At 34.7% G+C, this 19582-nt stretch overlaps 1 protein-coding gene across 1 annotated transcript; it reads right to left on the reverse strand.

Moving 5' to 3' along the window:
- Positions 1-1151: 1151 nt before the first annotated feature.
- On the reverse strand, positions 1152-18171 carry LOC139696484 (platelet-activating factor acetylhydrolase-like). Its single transcript, XM_071595269.1, has 9 exons — positions 18001-18171; positions 17744-17832; positions 13478-13842; positions 8609-8738; positions 6604-6738; positions 6395-6486; positions 4421-4639; positions 3998-4158; positions 1152-2250 (listed from the first exon to the last, which is right to left on the reverse strand). Exons 1-9 carry the CDS (start codon positions 18053-18055, stop codon positions 2156-2158), a joined length of 1341 nt encoding a protein of 446 aa, XP_071451370.1. The 5' UTR covers positions 18056-18171; the 3' UTR covers positions 1152-2155.
- Positions 18172-19582: the final 1411 nt, after the last annotated feature.

The raw sequence follows: 19582 nt of genomic DNA on the forward strand, positions 1-19582 counted from the left end.
CCTGGTATATTATATTTCTAACTTTTAAAAAGACAATCTGTAATTTTTCGTTTAAGGACAAACAATAATAATATGTAATGAAAAAACAACACAAAAGTTATTTTGATGGCAAATATTTAGCCAGAATTCATTCGAGCTATTGGATGCAAAATACTCTGGAAGGACGAGCAGTAGCATTTTCACAATGTTTAACTATTTGGATTCATATCTAAGATTCCTAAGAGATGATATCTACAATTCCTAAGGGAGATACCGACTGACTCCTATGAGAAGATTGGGAGACTATCAACTACCTAGCATTTTTTACAGAAGATATAAGGAACAGTTCAGCATACGTAAATCACTTAGAAATGGTAAGAAACTCCTCATAAACTGCATGCCTAGCTTCTAGTAAGGTGATCATTTATTTGCAGGAGACCAAACTTTTTTCCTTACTGCAAATGTTTACTGCTAAATACATATCCACTCACTGAAACTATAACAACCAAAACTGAGAATCAAAGCTAAGAACCAAACTGGCACAGGAACCAAATAACCATCGTCATTATTATCATGTAAACTCCAGAAAAAAAAAATATATATTAGTAGGCATGACACGATATGGAATTGTTATATATGCAGTAAAATTGAATTTTATCAGTATTAGCTTCCCAGGGTAGAAGAATTACAACAGAAACTATTTGGACATGGAAGAGAAAACATTTGGACGAAGGGGATAATGGTCTTATCGAACAGTGCCTCGCCTTTCCTTAAATCACACTGAAAAAATTACACTCATTAGATTACAATTCATTATATAAGTTATAATTTAATCAATTTAAAAATATCACACTTATTCGTGGGCTGCATTGATTGCTAACTTTTCAGTTTTTTGGACATCTAACAAAGCAGTACAAAAATTGATTGGGAAGGGATGGAGAATGGACAACAAAATTACAACATGAAGAGAGAGATCCAAAAGTGGTACTACTCTACTATTTTTATGTTACCCCAAAAATATTAACTTTGATCCTATTACAAGCTTTTCGGGATATGCATTATTGTGGTATATTAGTTTAAAATGGTATTGGTCAAAGTTGAAATTCTGATTGCATACCATTTTAAGTTTGCTGATTTTTTATTTCTGCAAACATGAAATATATTTTTATAATTGAAATGTATGGAAAATTATTTTTAAGTTTTGTACACCTATGCAAACTCAAAGATTTTTATCTCCAATACAATCTCAGAACTAGGGGAAAGAGAGAGGGACTTGATTTACTATTTTCCTTATTATACCCTGCAAAAAAAAGTATGCTGAAACATACAATCGGAACCATTATTACATACAGCCCTAAATTTTTTAATGAATTTCCACAGTAGCATTAGATATATAATATTTTACTTGTCCACTACAATGCTATGATTTCTAACATTTGCATGCTATTTTCCATGCTTTTTCTTATTTGTTTTCATTGATCACAACTTACATCACAATATGATGGTATATTTAAAATTGTAACAATATGGGCACTTCAGTTTTTGGACAGATCTGCACTTCATAAAGGCTTGAATAGGTGCTTTCAGCTACCACAGCAATAACATTTCAATTAAGGAATGATACTTTCAAATGGTTAACAATTTTATTTTCAAATAACAGTTATGTAAAACCAGTAACAAACAGTTGTCCAAATATAAAAGAGATTCAACAATAAATCACGAAGGAGAGTTATGATGAAAGATGATTTTACATATTTTACTGTAACCTTAATGTTCCATTCAATTAGTCCACTTCACATTTTAATAAACACAGCCACTTGAAAATGCATCAATATTGAGTCCAGCTTACCTTGGCAACTTTTTTGGTGATGACTAATAAAATAAATCCCAATCCATGGCATTCCTTAAAAACACACAGCATGCCCTTCACATTAAATGCAGTAAATAAAGGTCCCTATCTCAAATTTACCCTTTCTCACCTTAAAATATATCTTTAATTACAATTACCAAAATGCCTTCGTACTTATTTTACAGCATTTTACTGTTTCACTAAGTACCATTTTCAGCTTCACCCTAATCAAACCATTTAGTATTATAATAAAATATTTATAGACAAGGACAAAGGTATTTTGTTAGTAATGGCTCTCTCCCATGAAGCCACCTGGCAACATTAATGTTACTTTTTAGTCTTTTGAATAAGATCAAAGACTAAATGCTGCATCTGGCACTGAATATAATCATCACAGTCTGATTTAAGCTCGGGCGTTAGACCTGTTAAGAGAAAGGACCATTATTTAAAATCATTGAGATATACATAATAGCAATGTTTCCATGCTATGCTCAGTGAATACATATTTGCCATTCATGCACAGGATACTCCATAATCCAATATACTACCTTGATCAAAAATTTCCCGGAATTTATTCAGAAAATTAAAAATACAAGTTTATTCATCTAAATCTATATTGTCCCCTTCAAAGTAATCCCCATCGACTGCAACACACTTATGCCAGCGCTTGATCCAATCCTCGAAACATTTTTTATATTCGGTTTTCGGTATGTCCATCAGTGCTTCCTGCGATTTTTCCATTACTTCCTCTCGGCTGCTAAAACGCGTTCCCCGTAATGGTTTTTTAACTCGATTGAACAGAAAGAAGTCACAGGGAGCCAAATCAGGTGAATTCGGTGGCTGTTGGATGGTATTTGTTGCATTTTTCGTCAAAAAATTACGAATAATGATAGCACTGTGCGACGGTGAGTTATCATGGTGCAAAATCCACGAGTTTTCTGCCCACATTTCTGGTCTCTTTCGGCGAATTGCTTCACGCAAACGTCTCATAACGCCCAAATAATACTCTTTGTTTACTGTCTGGCCTTCTGGCAAAAATTCATGATGCACTACACCGTTGTAATCCATGAAAACCGTCAGCATTGCCTTCTTTTTTGACTGAAAACGACGTGGTTTTTTTGGTCTCGGCTCATTTGGTGAACGCCATTCACTTGCCTGATGTCTGGATTGCGTGTCGTACTCATAAACCCACGTCTCGTCTCCAGTAATGATCCTTTTGATGAATGTGGGATCGGATTCAGCCTCGCAAATCATGTCTTTTGCGACGTCAACACGGTCTCTTTTTTGCATGAAATTGAGGTCTTTTGGCACCAACTTTGCTGCTACACGACGGAAACCCAAATCATTAACCACAATGTCTTGGGCGGATCCATAGGCAATGTTCAAGTCCTCCGCTATTTCTCTGATGGTTAATTTGCGGTTATTGACCAACATTTCTTTTACTTTATCAATTTTTTCACCGACTTTCGATGTCGATGGTCTGCCACTGCGTTCATCATCTTCGATTGACTCACGACCACTTCTGAACCGCTCGTGCCACTGGTAAACGACCGTTTTTTTTAGAGAATCGTTGCCGAAACACTTTTCCAACATTTCCAACGTCCGTGCGCCACTAAATCCGTTTTTTACGCAAAATTTAATACAAGTTCGTTGTTGCAAATTTAAATCCATTTCTGCAATTGTAAAAAATCGCCAACACACACAGAGATAGATGTACTCTTGGCTACGTAACTTTTGCAAATGTCAAGTTATGACACTAAGATTTAAAGGGAATATCAACAACAGATGTACCAATTTAACAAAAAAAACAGAACTCAAATCGGAACGATGGGAGCGCCACACGGTGGTTATTCCGGGAACTTTTTGATCAAGGTAGTAATTTATATGGTAATGCCTTGGAGTAGCAAAATAGATATTATTGCTCCATGAAAGCTCACCACCATTTCCTCAAATATGATTTTTACTTTCTCCATACTTAAGCGTTTAGAAAGATATTTTTTTCATGAAAAAATTAGACAGGGTTTTTGACGGAAATAAATCCTCTGACGTCCTCAGAACACAAGACTTATTTTTCAAATGAGGTTTCTCCGCATGTAGGTATAATAACTTACAATTTATGGAGTCAATTAATAGAACAAAGCTAGTTTATAAAATTTAAATTATCCTCACCAGAGTCATCATCTGCTTCATACTGTTCTGAGAGAAACTGTAACACCAAAATAGACAGCAACTGGTGACCGTGAACAGGTAAAAGCTTCCCCATGTGAAACATGTCAAGCCAGCTTCCAAGCAGTAGTGACCAATCACACAAGTACTCATGTGTTGTACCTCTGAAAGTAGTGAGATAATCACAAGGCAAAATGAGAGTGACCACTGCTGTAAGTTTAATATTAAACATTGGAATGCAATTTTACTTCCAATCAGGACTTTTTTTAAGTGGATAACCACACTTCATCCATTCATAACTCTTCATTAAACTTTAGCATGAGATTTGTTAGCACAAATTAGTGTTTGTAGGGCTAACATCACCTTTGAGTAAAAAAATGTCAGAAATCAAACTATATACTAGTAAACAATATAAATACTACTAACTTTATTGTGGTGACATGAGGTGCATTGGATCCTCCGTTCATTACATCGAGAAGGGTCTTCATAGCTTTTAAATTGATATCATTATGGAATGTCTCAGAATTGATGAATAACAATTTGCATTTTGGATCATCTGAACTTTGTGAGGCAACCAGTGCTTGGCCAATTTCCTCTATCTTTTCTTTGATAGGGAACATCCACACATCCAAGGCAATTCCTCTCCTAAATGGATAAACCAAAATTATCTTATTAGTACATGCATGGTTATTTTAAAATTCACCACAAAGATTATTCAATGGATTCTGCAAAGACAAGTGGCAAATCAAGAGAGGAAGAAAGGTAGAGACAGAAATATGACACAGAAAATAATTTTTTCCAAATCATTTCATGTCTCAGTATTTGCATTTAATTCTAGAAATAAAATTTTTGTTTTAATTTTAAGACGTGCAACCCTCATTTCATCTTTTGAAAAGGTTGGGCGTAAAATCAAGATTAAATTGTCTCAGGTAAACAGTACGAAGTCTTCGGCAGTTTTCAATACAAATTGTCATTAATCACAAACATTCGTTCTTTTCTCTTTGAAAAACTGTCGAGAGTATTGACAGTAAACATCCTGGTTTTTTAGCTTATTTTGTTTCTCACAAGATTCTAAAATGTATTACTGTCATTATTGACAGCACCTATCCCAGGGGTATTTGTGTTGAACTTACCATTAATAAATTGCAAACATACTACGCCCAATCTGATGTCCCAATTTAAAGCATTAACTTACGCAGTGGTTCCATGAGCCATGAACATCCCAGATTTGGGCTAGTCTTAAAGAATGAATATATTTGAGCTAACTAATTTATCTTTTGGTCCGTTTGCCAATTCCATGCATGGGTTAGTACCACTAAGTTATGCATTTTATATTCTCTACATCACAAACATTAATGAAAGTTATCTTTTTACAAAGGCTAATAATTATTTTCTTCTTATCCTTTCACTGAGATCAAATTATTTTCTAAAACCCTGCAATGGTCGGAATATTGTCTTAGCTCATTTCCATTGTTGTATAGCTGGATGAAGGTGTCAAGAGGTATTCCTAAACTGTTTCAAAAGAATGATACAAAACAGGCTTTGATTAATATACAATTTTCTTTGTCCTATTCGGTGTCAACATTGTACTTTGGATGTAGGGAATTTAAGGCATTTGTCCTGAATTACATAAATTACAAGCAACACACATTAAAACTTGGCATTTAACAGATATATTAGTCAAAAGGCATACCTTAAAAAATTAAGTATGTTACATGCATTTTCTTTGCCAAGATGCTAATCCACACTAAAGCAATGAAATGTATACATAATCAATGATACTGCACAATGATTACTGCATTTTTCAGACTATGGCATGCAATTAAAAAGTATACAGAAATTATCCCATGCTAAAAACTTGATAAGTGAGGAAATTTCCATATTACAACATTCTTTGTACTTGTCCACAGAATACTGTCCTAATCAGCAGAAAAGTACAAAAAATCTTTTAATATGGATATGAAAGACTTCCACAAAGTAAAGCCTGAAACTATACAGTATATTAGAAGAAATTTCGAAACAAATATTCATATAAAAGAGAAGTGGACCTTATATGACAGTGAATTCTTATGCTGACATATATGAATGATACGAATGTTAAGTAATTGTAGCCTTAGAAAGTTCATGGAAATATGAAATGAAATGTTTTCCATGCTTAAAGGAACATAAGCAAAATTCTATGGACGAGAACAAGAGATAAACCTCCATTCTGTTCAAACCACCTGGTCCATCTAATATTTGGGAAAGAAGGGAAGAGACAAACAGAACATAAAATATTGCCCAGGGTTCATCATGCATATTATGTTGAAAGAAGATGGCCACCAGCACAAAATTGTTAGCTAAATGTTTCTTTCCCAACTGTAAATCAATATATTTATTCATAGCATGTCAAAAATTTACCTAAATCTGGAATCTTTCTTGACAGCAGTCAGAGCTGATGGTCCACCAAAGGAGAATCCAATTATAGCAGGTGAAGTAAGATTGAGTCTACCCTAATGAAATGACAGAAAATTCAAGTTCACTCCATTCAAAGTTGAAAAAATAAGTATTTGGTATAATAACCGATCTCTGCTCCACAGTTTCTTAATATTTCAAAGGTTAACCCTTACTTTCATCTGGGATATTCTAAATTCCATCCCAGCATAATCAGCATGAAGAATATTATCATTGTCATCCATCTCTCCAACATTGATTTTCTCCAGTAGATTTAGTGCTCTTATGAGCTCTTCTGAGCGTAATTCAACCTGATGTGAAAAGAATTTTTTAAGTGTAGAAAGTGCTTGAAATCATTGTAAATGATTATCATACATGAGTACACAGCTTGTTTATAACACTTGTTAAGCCATAGCCTGTAAGACATGCTGATTGTGGCAATATGAATATGTTAAACTAAGCGTAATGATTTTCAATCAATGAGAAAGAGTCAAATAACAGACCTCTCGTCATATTTTACTTGAGATGAACTTAAAATACAGAACGAATAACTACTGAAATGCTAAATTCTAAAGAATTCAGTATACTCCTCCAACATGTATTTTTTTAATAAAAATAACATGACCAGACATGGCACTTTTTATTTTTTTCTCCAAGTTCTAATTGTTTTTCATTCTTTCATAAGAGAAATAAATGGTTTGAGCAGTGGCACAAATTTATCAACAACATGCAAGATTACAATAAGCATCAGTGAACTTTCAAAATCTGCCTCAACATGAATTTGCTGTTGTATGGGATCGTAGATTTTCGCGGCGTTCAGATGAAATACTCTCCATTCTCGGGATGTCACCGCGTAGGTTGTTTTTCTGACAACAGTTTCGTCCGTGTTTCAATGAGCGTCTTCAGGTCGAACTGAAGCATCGACCTGACCTTCAACCTGAAGATGCTCATTGAAACATGGGCGAAACTGTTGTGAGAAAAACAACCTATGCGGTGACACCCCGAGAATGGAGAGTATTTCATGAATTTATTGTTGTTATAATAAATTATTTTAAATGTCAAGGGAAAAAAATTAGGCTATTTTTCTCATCTAAATTTAACAAATATGACAAGGGTACATTCCAAATTTTCCTGAACATTTGTCAAATGGGTCTCCAATTCTCTCTTCACTGAACTTCTAAGCTATTGTGACATGGCCAAGGAGGGAGCACACACCCTTGCATCAATCACATGAAGTGATTCAGCTGAAGACATTAATGGGCACTGGTATGTGATAGGTGATCCTTTGGCTTTCATAAATATTATAAATGGGAAAAAGTTACGTTTCCTGTAGATTTTTTAACATAATCAATATTAATGGTATGGTGTACATTATCACATAACTCATGCATTGTGAGGTCTGGAATTTTTTCTCTGCACTGAAGATACAAATGGGGTGGTAACATTTGTCTCTCTTTTGGCCTCAGTGGACAGTTAGGAAGCTGAATAACCACTAATGAAATGATAAAAAGCCAAAACTGGGACTTTCCATAGGTTTGATTTGAGGAAAGACAAATTAATTGCAAATAACTGTGGAAGAAACTATTTTCAATAAGGTGTCAAATAAAAATTAACGGATAAATATACATCATTTTTTTAAGCACTCCAGGGATTGAGCCCCAGCTGTACCTAATAAAAGATCACAAGGCATGGGCATTTTGTTCCCAGGTGGAAAGAGGGCTTCAAATGAGTTCAGCATGGACTTGGACATTGCACACCCAATTGAAAGTAAGCAACATATGCATCCTGTTACTGAAATCTTCCCATGCTCAAAATAAAGGATGCTGAGCAGAAGGACTTCAACAAGAAATACACCAATACGGCCAGGCATAGATGATTCTATTGAAACAGAAAGGCATGAGATTTTTTCCTCACATGAGATATGGTGTTATTAACGTACTCATATACCATCACCACATTCTTGGGAAAAAATGCATTGGGAATATGCTAGCCATGGTCTTATGGTTTTGGAGAATGGAAAAAAAAGTCTCAAGAATGGATTTGAGGGAAAAGATAAAAAGAAAATAGGTGGCATAGATAAAAATATGTTGAGGGCTTTCGGTGGAGGAGGCGGGTGTTTGTGGATTTTTATACACACATTTTTCTAGTTATTTTTCTACAGACTAAAGAAAAAAATATCACCTGCTCCTTCCTTATTTCATGATGTTTGGCATTACCAAATGCTACATTAATGTAAGGCACCCATGTCTTTTCTCCCTTGTCTCTCATCTCCTTGGACTTATAATAGTATGTACCTGAGGCAGACCCATCCCTGGAAAAAAGAAGAATCCACAATTAGAATTGCCTAAACCCTATGTTAAAGAACAATGAAATTTGCATGGGAGGATTTCTTTCATGATGGCTCCCTGAAAGATAAATCCTTTAAATGTGGTTTTTTCCATCATGGGGGATCTGCTCCTAAAAGAGGAGTCAAAATGTAAACCCTTTATGTAAATATGGATTCCACTCTTAACAGTGATTATTATGGTGAGGACCATATGTTAATTGAGTATTCTAACTACTTTTAGAATCAATTAAAATGAAATGAAAACACTTCCAATATTTTAAAATTGCCTAAAGAATGCAGAGCAAATTATTACAAACAAAACAAACACAATTACAACTTGAACAACTAACTACTATTAATGCCCCATACTATCCATTAATGAATACCTAACAAGGTTCCAAAAATATGCATCATAGATCAGCTATTAGAACTTATCTATCCATACAGCTAAATTTGAACCGAAAAGACATACATATCTAATTTATTACAAAATAAAGTAGATATAACTTTTACATTGCTTTACAATAGCATTCTCAGTACATGGTTTTATCTTGAAGTTAGGCATTAGAATATAGCAAGAATGTTCTACATTTGTTTTGAAAATAAGAAATTCTGTGAGAAGGATGGATAGAAACTTGAATATTGAAGGCATTCCAAAAAATGAAGGGCATGGTAGTTCAGCGAAGTGAAGAATGTACATGGGAAACCACCCAAAAGGAAAGCAGAGTAAAATCAATTAGGAAACATTAATTTACTCACACTCTACTCAAATATTATTTTAATTCGTTATTTGCCCATGCTGACTATTACTATGCCATTTCTTCTGTATTTATTTATTTCCTATCATGATTAACCACTTGAACTATACCCTTCTAAGCTGTAATTGCTCTATGAAAGTTTAATGTAAAGATAAAATTAAGAAAAAAATTCTCTCAAAATTTTTACATCAATTTATTTCCTGATATGCCATTATGAAATAAAATAATAGAGCTCAGAGCACGGAAGATGAGCAAAGTCATTCAACACTCAAACCATCAAAAACATTTACTTAATATTCAAAAGAATATAGTGAGGGAAACAACTAATGAAATATGAACAAAATCCTTTGACATTCAAACCACCACTGAACTCATTTTCTTCTAGGAGCTAGTAGCAGTAGTTCCACTAAGCAGTGGAACAAACTCAGTGAGAGCAAACAGGCATTCTGGGGGCATAGATACCTGATAAATATACATATTGGTACATTTCCTACCTTCTAACAACAGTAGAGAGAACCAATTATCCATGGCCATTTAGGGAAAGGCACTAGACAATAACTGCAAATGATGGATAATAGACAAGCAATGCATGTTTTGGACTTCTAGGTCCAAACTTTCAGGGCCACATTTTGTCTCCTATACGAGTCTCCTTGTTCTTTTAGCAAAGTCATTTGCTTTGTCCAATTGCTCAAAAAATTTACGATATTTAGAATGCTGATTACCCACAAATTGACTGCTTGCATTTCTCATGCCTCATCATTAGGCACAAAAATCAACCGTGAAGGTTGGTGCCAACTCCGCATCCTTACCTTTTAAAATGAAGTGTTTCGAGTTATCCATCAAAAATTAGTGGGCTCAATGCAAAAATAAGTAAAACAATAGAAAAAAGCCACGCAATGATCAGACATTAATGTCAGACTGAGTAAAGTTATAGTAAGGGGTGCAGTAGTCTACTGGTGCTATTCGACAGGATCCAACCACCACTCTTAAAAGCATATAATAATCTGCCAAGAACATGGTAGCTTGGAAGAACAGGGTCCTCCAGCTTTCATAGACCGTAGCATACCCTCCATATCACAACCCTTTCACCTCCCATAGAGCTATAATCAAGGCAACTGACCTATCCTACTCACTAAATATTCAGCACATATAGCTTCCATTTTAGACTTCACAAACTAAATTTTGTACTAGGAATTTTCAATGTTTTTGTTGATAATTTTGCTAGCTATTGCCCATGTCTCTTTTTTAATTCTTACAGAAAGAAATGGCTAAGATCTTTAGCTAAAGAAGGGTACACAGTCATTCACTTAAGTTGCCCTGACAATACGAATTAGTGTTTTTGCAGATGACTCAATGAGTGTTGTACAATTGTAAGTCACCTAAAAGAATTACAAGAGTGTACAAGGAAAACTTAAGAGCAAAAGGAATGCCTCTTGCTGGGACCAACAGCTAATCCATCCACCAGATATCCTGGATAATCTAATCTATAACTGTTCGCTCTTATCCATTTGCAAAACTCTGAAAGATCCATTTCACTGAGAGGGATTTAACCTTGACAAATGTTTCAGTTGTATTAAGAACAAATTTATTATTTTCCTCTTTAGCTTCATGAACTGAAACCATTTCATTCTCAGTACTAACTTGGTGACAGCTAATATTTCAACTAACTACCAAATGACAGTGTTGCTAAACAGTTTTCTGATTTTAAGATTGGGGGAGCAAAGAAATGAATGAGGAATTTTACATTGAGTCATGGTAAATATCATAATCAATGAGGCTGCTTAAGCAATTATGGTCAAAGGAAACTCTTAAGCAGTAGCAACCTGCTGGTTAGGAAGAGGGGCCCTTTTGGTGATTGTTTATTTAACTTTGCCCCAGGTCAAAAAAACAAGGCCTTCCATTTGTTTACTAGGAACAAAGAGGAGATAGCTGTGACGTAGCTATATCTGATCCTAGAACATTGGCTGGTCTCATTTCCTAGGATGAGTCAAAGGACAATCGGATTTAAGCATGTGTTCTAGGTCATAGATCTAACCTCCTAAATGGTATCTCACCTTTCGCTTCATTTGTTTTACTGTGAACACTAGATGGTTGATCACCTAGTGACAAAAGCAAATGAATGTGTCTTACTTTACTAATTATTTTCAAAGTAGAGGAAAATTGAACAAAATACTAAGTTTTATTTGAATTATGCCTTTCCTTTTCACATTTTTCACTCAGCGAAAATCTTACAACCCTGACTGAAGCAATGGCACATTAACCTTAAATACAGAGAACAAAAGTTTCCTTGTGGCATTTGAAATGTACATAGTATATGGCTCTATCTATCCTTGTAGTGAGTGTAAAAGTACAACCTACATCTTCAATATACCTTTAAGATAATTCAAGGATGTGTGGCTGTGGTTACTGGGACACATCATCATTACAAAAAACACATGCGTGTCCAGGAGTAGGTTGATAGGTAAACTGACAACCTGAGCCCAATATTAACAAATGATTTTTAACTGAATATTCAGTGCATACATAGTGTGAAACAGAACTGTAGGAATAAAACAATGTATTCATGCAATGCATCAATTTGCATGATCAAAAAAATCAAACAGAGGCAAAAAGAAAAAATATGTCAGGCAATGGGCAATGTCAGGCACATTTAGCAAACAATTTACAGAACAAGAATAAAATGAATGGATATACAACTCATCCAAAACATGTACTAGTCTTAAACTGCAAAGGTGGGAATGGTGGATATAGAGTCAGGATGTGCTGTGTTAGTCAGGGGAATAAAACAAGGATGCCCATTATTACTCTGATAAACATGCAGCAGAATTAGTAAGAGGCGCATGGGAAGGACTAGAGGAAGGAGTGAAAGTAGGTTGGGAATTTCGTTAGGTTTGCAGATGATCAAGTTCTAGCCATCCAGTCAACCAGGGGATTTCAATCATTGCTTAGCAAATGACAGAATCAGGGTGATAGGTATGGGATGAAAATGCATCATAGTAAAATGACAGTAATATGAATCAAAAAAATAGGAAGGCTAAGGCAAACATTAAATTGGGGGCATAAATTAAAACATGAAGTACAGTTTGCATATTTAGGATTTGCTTCAACAGAAGATGGGCAAAGTAATTAAGGCATTAAAAGAAGAACTGCATTTTGTTGAGAGGCTTTTATAAAGAGGAAAATGATGACGACAGGCACCTAAGTAAAGATGCACGGAAAAACTTCAGAATTTTTAATATGCAGCATAGTTATGAAACTTGGTCATTGAAGAAAGAGGATAAGCATGGATTGGGGGCTTTTGAGATGTGGATGAGGAAAATAACCAAAAAAAATGGACAAAAGGAAAACAGAAGTGCAAGGAATGGTAGGGGAGAATAAATGGTTGTTGTAAGTAATTTGAAGAAAGTGCAAAAGTTGGAAGTAGGAGATACTGTGAGGAAATGGAAATCTTAATACGAAAATAGAGGGGGAGATGTTGGAGGGGAAGTAACAGGGAGGAAATGAGTAAGAATGTTGGATGGAAAGAAGGGAGGTGGAAAAATGTTGCACCAAATATCATGTTATTGTAATACATAGTAGAGGGATTAAAGATATCTGATAGGGTTAATCAGGACTTAGAAGTCAGCAGGGTCTGGGTCCATCAAAAACCCAAGATGGCCCAGTACAGTACTGCTAATAATTTAACTCTCAAGCTCAAACTAGCGAGATCATTTCAACACTACAGAATTATTTCCTACATAAATCACCAATTCTGAATCAGCTACCATTCCCAAACATGTTTTTCATGATCTTTTTTTTCTGTATGCATCTGTAATATGTATTTTTGGGACTTTCTCTGTAGTTCCCATGAGGACTTTTCACCATATAAATTCTAGACTCTATAAATATAGACTATTCTAGACAAATACATTTCTGGACAACAAAATGCTCAGTGAAATGTATTTTGTACATCCATTGCAACCTTACCTGTGATCAACAACTGCCACAACAAATCCATGAGATGCAAGCTCAAGTCCCAGGGCGGAATGTACAAATCTACTGCCAGCCATGCCATGTGAGATAATCACTACTGGGTGCTTTTTGCTCTTGAATGACCTTGCACCGTCCTCATTGGTTACATTGCCTTTATGCTCAGTTGGGGAAAACAATGACCCCCAGTACACTGGAATCTTTGCATTTACTCCCGCAATGATGGCATAAGTGACCCATACTAATATTTTCCAAAGGCCCACTAGTTTAGCGCATCCTTCAAAATATCTATGGTCAGGCAGCCATGGAATCCAGCGCTTTTGAAATGCATCAAACGATTGTGGCGACTTATTTCCTTTACCCTGTAACATCAGAGAGTACAATATGTTCAATTACAGCACTGCATACAGCAAACCTATTACATGTGTATGCAACCATAAAAATCACATTCTATGTCATATAAAATGTAAGCCTGCAGTTTGAATGTATCATGTCTTAGTATTAACCCCTTCCTTTCTCTTTAACCCTAAACCTTTGAGTTGGTTGAATGCAGCTCATCAGTCCTCTTTCCTTGAGCCGGCATCATCATATATCATGACAGGACAGGCTCCAAGAATTATCAATTTTTTCATCTTCAATTATTTGCCTTCTTAATCTACCTCTAAGGTTTTTTCCTTGCATTGATCCCCATTTATTATTTTTAGAAGAAATTGGTATTTAATTATACTGTGGTTCATCATCTTCGTTCTTTCACTAACCACTGCATTCCAGACTGCTTTTCTTTAACTCTATTCAAAACTTCTTCATTGAGACACTTATCTCCCCAATCTATTATAGTCATTCTCCTGAAACACTACATTTCTCAGTAGTTTTCTCTTGTAGAACACAAGGCAATATGCTCTCCGAATAGGTTTTGATTAAGTTTTTCATCACGTCCATTCCAACACTTGCGCTGGTAAGAAGCATCCTTTTGCCATGGAAGGCTATCTTAGCCTGTGATGATCTGCTAATGATTTGTTTTTTAGACCTCTCCTCACTTGCCAATTTTGCCTTTTTCCAAAGTCACCCAAGTTATGGCCTAAGGCTTTGGGGACATGCAAGTGGCACAAAAACTCTGCTTATGTTACAAAAGAAAGCAGTTTGGATTATAACCAGCCCTGGCCATCACAATCAATGTCGTCCACTATTTGTCAGCCGGAGTAATGATGGTCTTTAACATATACACAGCCATTATACAAGGTCAAGAAATATGTCAGACATTACCCAATGCAGATTTTCCAGAACCTTCAACCAGTTGGATAACCTTGCCTTAAAATTCTATAGCAAACTTCCCCATACTGCGAGATGGACTAGCTATAATAGGTTCAAAAATGTAATTCAGGATTAGTTGATTTCAAACCCCTTGTATTCTTTAAGTGAATATTTTGAACTGGATTCTCAAAAGTGAAATTTTAATACATGTATTTCTCTTCACCACAGTAATGAATGTATGTATTTAAACATGTATTTACCTGTATGATTTTCTTTTGACAACATCTCTAGTGGCAAGTGCTGCTCTTTGACGAATAAAGATTACTATTATGGTCATTCTATTCCCAAGATGAACTCATTTACTCCATCCAGAACCCCATCCTCTAGCTTTACTTTGGTCCCGTCATCTCCTACGTACAAGTTATGAATATGTCATGAATTTTCTTTTTGTATTTACTAAAAATATCAATTAATCTCAAAATCCCCTTTGAGTGCAATACAATAAATATATTGTCTATTGAACTTCCATTCCTTTTTTGAGCTCCTCTAATATCTTATCTTTGGCTCTTTGACCATACACACTGAATATAATGGTCGGCAGGGAGCACACTTACCTCACCTCTTTTCTCATTTGCACCCATAATCTTTCATCCCTTTGACCTCCAATAACTGCCATTTGGTTCATGCACAGTGCTTCAATCACTCCCTGACTTTATGCCTCTAATTTTAAGAAGCTCAAATAAAATATTTTAAAGAACCCTGTTAAATGCATTCTTTGGTCTTGAAATGGAACATAAGTATTCTGATTTTTTCTCAAGTGATATTTCTCCCAAGCTACGATGGTCCCACTTGTCCTTACCTTCTTCCAAATCATTTTTATCCTTGATATTTTTAAAAATTATTTTCAATCCTTTGGCACAGTATTTTCACTAACAACCTGGATGATGCATGGAATTTTGAGTTTATTATTCTGAATTATTTTCAGAGGTCCTGAGTTTCTTTTGAATAAGAATTATATTACTTAAACCCACAGGTACTGTAGCAACATTGTGTACCTGTTTTACAAGTATACACAATCTCATTTGTAATTTTCCTACCTGCATTCTGAAGCATCAACACTGTCAGCTCATCTATTCTACTAGCCTTATTTGTTTTCAGTTCCTGGAGATCAAGATGAATTTCAGATCTTTTTGTTAGATCTCCTAATTTCCATCCTCTATTACATCATACTTTTCTACTGTATCCACCTCCAATATTTTTCGCACAAAGAAGCTATCAATCCAAGTCTTCCACCCATTAAAGATTTCATGCTCATCAAGCACTTAACCTCCACATTCACCTTTTCGAACATTATATATATATATATATATATATATATATATGTATATATATATATATATATATATATGTATATATATGTATGCATGTATATATATGTGTGTGTATATATATATATATATATATATATATATATATATATATATATATATATGTATATATATATATGTATATATATGTATGCATGTATATATATGTGTGTGTATATATATATATATATATATATATATACATACATATACATATATATACATACATATACATATATATATACATACATATACATATATATATACATACATATACATATATACACACACATATACATAGGTTCTCCTATATTATCCACTCCAAAAATCTTCCACTGCCAACCAACTCATTTCTGATATACTTAAAACATCTAGTTCCATTCAATTTTTAGGCTGACCAGCTTCTTATATATCTATAATTTTTACATTCCATTTATCGACATACTTTTGGCAAATCAAAAGGGCATGGGAAGTAGAGTTGAGGATAAAGTAACACAGTTAATTTAAAAATGTCATCCAAATAAGATACTCATTTCAATCAAAATCATTTTCAGTAGAATTTAAGGAAATTTATCTGGAACACTTACCATCACAAAAAGATGAACACTTAGTACAAGATTTATATATTTTAAAGCATTAGTAGTTTACGTATTAGTTTGTATAAGAATTTTTATCAGTATTAGAACATGTGAATTCCGACAGAGTATTTAAAGAATCCATGATGCAATTTAAAAAATGATCAATGCCAATAATTCATGAATAACTTAAAACTTATTATAAGGGTTATTGGAAACCATGGCAATTTCACTATTGTAACAAAATGTACCGGATGTAACCGGTACATTTTACATTTTTTACCGCACCTAACATGACTCCAATTAAAAGAACAGATACAGGAAAATGAACAATAAAACAGATGAAAGAACCGAAAGGTCAAACATTTTACTAAATAACCAGCCTTATAATATGATGCTCAAGAACTTTTTATAAACTATTCAAAAGGATAGATGGGATAATACTGCTTTCCAATCATAAGTAACCCTACAGAGGATGCATAGATATATAACCCAAACCAAACAATCTAAAATTGATATTTATTTAAATATGATCAGTGCACTGAAAGGGCACTGATCTGTTCCAGAATAAAAATTAATATAATATTTATTCTTCATGAACAAGAAATAACTTCTTTAAGAATAAATATTTCAAATGTTTTCTGACGGGGAATAAGAGAGAATAATGGATTGATACGCACGTTTATAGAAAATCCTAACATTATGATAAGGTGACATTTTTATTTTTCTTTCGCGCGCTGGGAACTAAATTCCACGTATTCATAAACCACAATATTACCAGACAGTTTGAGCTGGCTGATAAACACAATCTGAAATTAACGTGAGTCACGATGTTTTGGCGGCAACGACATCATCATTGAATTGATTAACATATATATACTCTATACATACGATATTATTGCGATGATACACCGGTTTACACAAATTGTATACCCTTTTTAGATTTTCAAACTATTCACACTTCATAGGAACAAACAGGCAAACTGTTGCATGCAATGAATGCCTGCAGATACCAGACGAAAAATATAATTGTTCATTTAATAACTCCAGCATGAATTTTTGGATCATACCACGAATTCTGATGGATAATACAGCCGAATCGATGTTCCGCTTGATGAGTATTCAGTCATGACATCAACCCCACCAGGAACATACGGGCCTCCACGTTTTGTTTTCAGCGACATTTAAAATTGAATGTAAAAGACAATGATCTCATATTTTATAAATTTCAATAATTAACTCAAAAACAGAAATTATTCGTTCGCTATAAATAATGCGTTATTATTACTAATCACTTTGACCACAAACAGCGAACATTTTAATTTACCATTGGGCAATGGTAAATGAACAGTCTTCGTTAAATAATCCCACAGTTTCCACATATTCAAGCTTTATACTGGCACAAAGGAATGAAAACTATACCACTTGAAAATGACAAGTAACCTGCTTCCTCACAATCAAATCATACGCTGACTTGCGAAGCTCGAGGAAAGTTCGATTGGCGATAGTGGATTAGTAGGACGGATCGACATGTTCGATATTTCGAGTTCACGACCTCACAATACTCTAGACGACATAAGCGGCTGACCAGTGTCGGTTGTACAAACGCGTCTTTGATTGGGTAACTTTGACGCTTTGGCTTTTACAGCTTTTACACAACACCAGATGGTAGGCAACTGATGGGTGGGCTCAAAATCTTCACTGTAGAAGATGACCAAACTTTCGAATGTGAAAAAAACAGCCATAACTACCTTCGACCCTTCTTTCTCCGTTCGTCATATATTGATCGGAACAAATAAATAAGAGAAGACAATTTCTATTCCCTTTCTGGTTTTAATTCTCGTGGAAATTATATTTACGCCAATCAATTTATTAATAATACGAAATTTCTTCCAATTCTGATCTTCTATCTCTCTATTTTTTGGATAAACTGAACGAATTTGACAGGTTATCCAAAAGTCGCAAGTCTATCCCTAAAAGTTATCGTAGTAAACCCAGCGGAACCAACTTGAATCCACTCTAATTAAACTTCACATTTATCATTGTCGTATCCCGAAATCCTTCCATAATCAATTCATTTTATTCACCGCAATAAGGAAAAATGCTAAAGCGAGCCATATATAAGGGAATCAGTTATATCCAAAAAAAGCATTTTGAACCTGGTTGAAGACAGTCTAATACTCCTTGGGCCGGGGGATGGTTTGAGAAAACATGTAATTTGAATTTTTTTTTATTAAACTCCAAATCATTGTTAACCAAACAGAGCCATGATGTACTTCTTTTGGTTTGAAGTATAAGTGTTTGTTTCAAATTGATTGTTTCATTCGGTTGTCCTGCTACGGAAAGGCAAATCGAAATATTGAAAGGGCACCAAAGCGTGAGGCTAAACAACACTATCAAGTATTGCACTCTAAGCCCAGTCCAAAAACACATAAGATACTAAGTGGAGATATGGTATCATATCACAGGCAGTGCGAAGGGCACTCACGGAGCTACCTTCGCACTGCTTGCGGGGCGTATTGTGTGCTGTGGGCAGCGGATATATATATATACACACACACACACAAATTCTAAAATGAAACATGTGAATCTCACACTAAAATACCGCATCCTTAAGTCTAAAAATGAATAAATTCATTGATCCTAACCGTACTCCGGCGAAAACAATTGGACCAGGTGCCACAGTCTACACAAGCGTCGACAGTGTCAGTACTGAATTCATTTCATATAACATGATAAGTACGCGAATTATGTAATCCCATTTAACAAATATTACTATAATTTCTCCAACTTATATTTCATTCGGCCTTAAAGTTAATCCATCCATGGGATCCTCGTTCAGAATTAGTCACAAGGTGGTCTACTGTTTAAACTCACTAAACAATAGCTCACTAGAGAACAGAAGAATA

Source organism: Hetaerina americana, unplaced genomic scaffold, assembly GCF_022747635.1.
Source record: "Hetaerina americana unplaced genomic scaffold, ioHetAmer1.1.p SCAF_7, whole genome shotgun sequence".
Taxonomy (NCBI): Eukaryota; Metazoa; Arthropoda; class Insecta; order Odonata; family Calopterygidae; genus Hetaerina; species Hetaerina americana.